Here is a 5,007-nt window from a genome sequence, read left to right as displayed (position 1 = left end):
CAGAACTGTTTAAAGAGGAGTATCACCCAGATGTTTTTACAATAAGAGCAACCCAGGTTAGTTTATCTGGAACTGTATATATCTCAGAAAAATTCTGTGGATTTATCAAGTATCATGTTTGTCTGCATTAATTTCTCGCATGGAGCTGCTGTATCCTGAACTTGATTGAGTCTTTTTGCATGAGACCTTCGGGGCTTGGCATATATCATTTACTAATAAAATGCCTTATTGTTAAATTTTCATACACTAATTGTCGCATGCAACGTGTTAAAATTAGTCCGCAACCTTTGGATTTTGCCTCTACAATGCTTATTCATCATTATTCTTTGTCAAAACACTTCATTTAAGTGCTTTCTGTAAATCTTAATTTTTTTATTATCCACTTACTGGTACAGGTTACTCGAGCATCAGCTAGTGCTGTGGCATTTGGCATTGGGCTATTTTCTGGAAAAGGATCCCTTGGGCCAGGGCGGCATCGTGCATTTTCTGTGATAAGTGAGAGTCGTGCAAGTGATATATGGCTACGGTTTCATGATAACTGTGAAACATACAAGGTACAGGAATTGGTTAAGTCATGCTATATAGTTTCTGAAGCTTGTTCCTGTGTAGTTTAAGGATCTTGATCTAGAATTATCACATATAAGTGATTTGAGCTTACCACCATAAATTGTGTTAACTATTTCCTCTGTGTGTATTGAATTGAGAGACTGAGACAAGGGAAGAACCATATTTTGCATAGCCAAATTTGCAATTTGAGGGCATAAGATTAACTACCAAGAATTCACTAAGTATCCCTTTCTAAAGTGTCCAACCCATGTTCTTTCAGGACTAATCCTACGAGTTCGTGCACCTGATATGGCATGCAGTTACATCTAGGATGCTTATATGTAATATATACCACAGGCACCAGTAATTGGTATTGAATATTCTTAGTGGTATTCTACAGCAATATAGGAAAAGTCAGGAACCTGCCGTTGGTAAACTTAAAGAACCGATTTTAGATGAAGTCACTAGTGCGCTGGTCAAGCGGTATCATCTGAATTTCACTAGGCAGGATATCGCCTCCCTCTGGTTCCTCTGCAAACAGGTAAGTGTATTTGTCCAAAGTAAGAATGTGTCTATTGATCTAGGCTTCACTTAATTATCTTCTGAGGATTTAACTGAGTAAATGCCTTTATTGTACCTTTGCAGGAAGCATCTTTGTTGCAAATTACTGACCAAGCTTGTGGTCTTTTCAGCGCTTCTGAGGTATGCTAAACAAGATAGATAGCTTTCAAGATGTTAACTTTCCACATAATTAGCAGATTACTTTCCGGTTTCCAATTTAGATAGAACTTCATACTGCTTTTGCTCAGCTTGATTGGCTATTCCAGGCACTCTGAAGGATGCTGTGGATATCTTATAATTGAATTGAAAGGGCGAAAAAGGGAAAATTATGATCTTGCATTCCGCACGCTCACTTACACTTGCAAAATTATCATGAAAATCATGTATAGCATGGCAGCTTTATCATCTGTAGATAGCGAATTCAATTGGTTATCAATTGTATTCATGGTTACACTATTAGTTATTGTGGCTATTGTTACACATACCTCAAGGTTATTTTACTGTAGCCAAGTTAGCTTGTCTATTCCTTTTTCTCGACATTTTCCATTTGGTCTTGTGGTACCAGTTATCAGGTAGTCAGATATGTATACCAAACCAGTTGAATACACCCATGTAGGTTGATACCCTCACACGTAAAAACTTTCACCTAGTAAAGAAAGATATAGAAGGGATGAATATCGCTTACCTATATGTGAAGGCAAATGGTTTTTGATTTTATTTAGTTATTACGTATCCATATAAGCAATCCTGGTTTTGGTCCACCATTAATTTCCATAAATATGAAATACTGAACCAGCCTATGTCTGTTGCTCGCGTAAAACCTTTCTTTATGCATTTAATTTGTTCTTTTTCTGTCAGGTTTCGTTGCTCGAGTGGACTGATGACTTGGAGGTATTCCTTTTAAAAGGTTATGGAAATTCGATAAATTATCACATGGGAATACCTTTACTTAAAGATATTCATCAGTCAATAGAGCAGGCGATTGCGGCTAGAGAAGGTAAAACAATTTGTCGCTCGATCTGAAGTTGCATTTTTCCTACAAAATTATGACGGATACCAATGAGTGTTTGACACTTCAGAAATATGCAACCTTTCATTTAGGGCCTGTTTGGATTCGTAGGGGGTGAAGGGAAGTTAAGGGAAACTGAGTGAAGGGAAGGGAAGGGAAACTGAGTGAAGGGAAGGGAATTCCCTTCCCCTTGGTTACACCCCAATTTGGGGGGTAACAATTTTTATACTATTAGGGGGTGAACCAAGGTGAATGGAGGTGAATTAACTTCACCTCCTAAGTGTTCCCAAACAAGGTGAATGGAGGTGAATGGTTCCCCTAACTTCCCTTCACCCTCATTCCCCTCAATCCAAACAAGCCCTTAGTCTCTTGCACTTATTTTAACATGTTGAATTTTTCTATTTTTGACGGAGGTGCTGTGAACTAATACTGAAGGATGTACACTTTGCCTGTATGAGAACTATAAATATTCTCCACCTGGGTTGTGGGTCTTAATCTTATGAAGCTTAATTATCCACCTGGTGAATGTTTATTACTAGTGCATGTTTTGTGTTAACACAGTTTGTTCTGAGACCCAATTTTCATGTAAGAAAAGCATTGGATGTAAGCGCATAGATTCAAATATATACTGATCAACCCTTATCTTCCAGAAAACCTTACCCCTGGAACATTTGAGAAGGCAAGGCTCCGATTTGCTCATGCTGAGACGGTTATACCCTTCATTTGTCTTCTAGGGCTCTTTCTTGAAGAACATGGTGAGTACTTATCAGGGAGTCTCTTTGTTAGGGAGGTGTCCTTTTATGCGCTATCAAGACAAACTTCTATTTTTCTAGAACTAACTAGCAGTATTGTTGTGGTCCAGAATTTGAAAAGATTCAACATGATAAGCCATTGGATCACCCTCCAAAGCCTCCTCAGGGAAGAAATTGGAGGGGCAGTACAATAGCACCATTTGCTGGAAATAGTATGTTGGTTTCATTCCATTGTCCAGGCAATGATTCAAACGGCATCATCACACCTGAAGGTTACAGGAGCAAGTATTTTGTGCAAGTTCTGCACAATGAAGTTCCGGTTCCCATGCCGGTAAGGATAATCAATTATAATAATTGATGTTTATTCATTTACATGTTCTAATCGCAATAAGGTGTGCAGTTTTCAATATTATTCTCCCTCTGTTGTCTACTTATATTTTCCATTTAGTAGTAATATATCCATTGGATTCATATTTCCTTTCTTTATGTTTAGGGATGCGGCAACAAAGAGTTCTGCCCGCTTGAGGTTTTCAAGGTAACATTCATGGGTTTAAACATCTGTAGACGTTTACATTTAGTTTTTCAACTAATAGCAGTAAGTGTCCTCACAATGTGCAGGAAAAAATTGTCAATCCTCATTTGACCCATGAGTTTGAGACTGTGTGCAAACCAAAATCGGATCTGCCACCAAAACCCCATTCCTTATTCTCAAAGCTCTTAAATTGGTTCTATAGGCGATATTTCCAGAACGATATTAGCAAAACTACGGGAAGTCGGAAGACAGAGTTGTGATAAGTATGTTCAGCAGAAGATTTTAAGTTTTACAGCGGATCTGCTGCAGCTTTCAAAATCATAATAATTTCATCTCCGAAGAATTAAAATGGCAACAGGTCTTATTTATGACAGCATTCTCATACTTTGAGGCCGAAGAGCAATAGGCTACTGCAGATTTTCTTTTACGTCTGATGGTTCTGACGATGAACTTCTTCAGATGCTGAGCAAAGTTTCATGAGACGTACGTCGATTTTAGGAGAAGAATATATTCACAAATGTCTGGATTAACCACCATCAGCAGAGTATTAATGTTTTTGTTGTTGAAAAGTACTACGGCAGATTATTCAGCAGGGACCTGAATGAAGAAATTATACAGCTTATTGTAACTGATATTGTATTTGTTTCATGTTTTCCCCACTTTGAGGGTCAACTGGCCGATAAAATGGCGAGTGTCTGTGGGCGCTCGCCCTTTTAAGCCGACTGCCCCTAGACTCTCTCATTGTTTTTTGCTTTTTGCTTTTTTTTTAGCATTGAGAACGCGGAAATATATATATAGAATGGTTAAGCTAACCCTTCTAAAATGATAAAAATGAGTTAATCCCTCAAAGTGAGGGGTTTACTAACACTCTTTTTTTTTAATCTCTCTTCCTTAACCCTTTACCAAACGGGAGTGGGGACGAAATTCTTAGTTTAAGCTGAGAATGAGACATTTTTATGTGTGTTTTTGTCTGGTGTATGCGTGGGAACGGAACGATCGGCACTTTCCGTAAAAAGAAGAAGAGGTCTCTCTTGATATTCTCAACAAAATTACTCATTTTGCTACATTTTGGTTAGGTCAATCTGATGGGCCTGCTAGAGCTTTACGTGCACGGGAACAACGAAGGAAGAGGCAAAATGCTCAGCGGAATACTAATAATAAGACTGATGGATATCTTTTGCAGGAAATGGTGCTGGAGGGATTTTGCTTCAAACCATCTGATTTTGAGCTGGTAGATATATATACGCAATGATAGAAAAAAATTTTGGTTATAAATTAAAACATATGTGTAGCTGGAAGCTTAAACTTTTTTTTTTTTTTTTTTTTTTTTTTTGTTTGTCATGTGCTAGCTTTGGGTGTATGGAATTATCTGTAAATATGCTTAGAACTATGTAGCCATACTTTTGGAGTAGGGGGTATGGCTATTTTTTGTAACAACCATTTCTGTTAGTTTTAGTAAAGCTGGGTACGGTATTTACCCCATCCATTCTCTCCAAAATAAAATAAAAAAAATAAAGCATGCACATTAATTTATTCTTTTATACAACTTGAATAACTGGGTTGATTTTCTAACTGATGAAATTGGCGAACATTTACATTCATTTAGA

The 5,007-nt window shown here is 37.6% G+C and overlaps 1 protein-coding gene across 1 annotated transcript in view; it reads left to right on the top strand.

Moving 5' to 3' along the window:
- LOC109830085 (multiple inositol polyphosphate phosphatase 1-like) overlaps positions 1 to 4,141 on the top strand; it is a 5,630-nt gene extending 1,489 nt beyond the window's left edge. The window contains 9 exon segments of the mRNA XM_020397236.1: positions 1 to 56; positions 396 to 554; positions 947 to 1,087; positions 1,192 to 1,248; positions 1,966 to 2,104; positions 2,767 to 2,871; positions 2,979 to 3,199; positions 3,362 to 3,403; positions 3,487 to 4,141. The exon segment at positions 1 to 56 is cut by the window's left edge and continues 11 nt beyond it. Of these exon segments, the coding sequence (XP_020252825.1) occupies positions 1 to 56; positions 396 to 554; positions 947 to 1,087; positions 1,192 to 1,248; positions 1,966 to 2,104; positions 2,767 to 2,871; positions 2,979 to 3,199; positions 3,362 to 3,403; positions 3,487 to 3,660 (1,094 nt within the window). The 3' untranslated portion in view covers positions 3,661 to 4,141.

Source organism: Asparagus officinalis, chromosome 2 (genome assembly GCF_001876935.1).
Source record: "Asparagus officinalis chromosome 2, Aspof.V1, whole genome shotgun sequence".
NCBI lineage: Eukaryota > Viridiplantae > Streptophyta > Magnoliopsida > Asparagales > Asparagaceae > Asparagus > Asparagus officinalis.
This window is presented reverse-complemented; position numbering and strand designations above follow the sequence as displayed.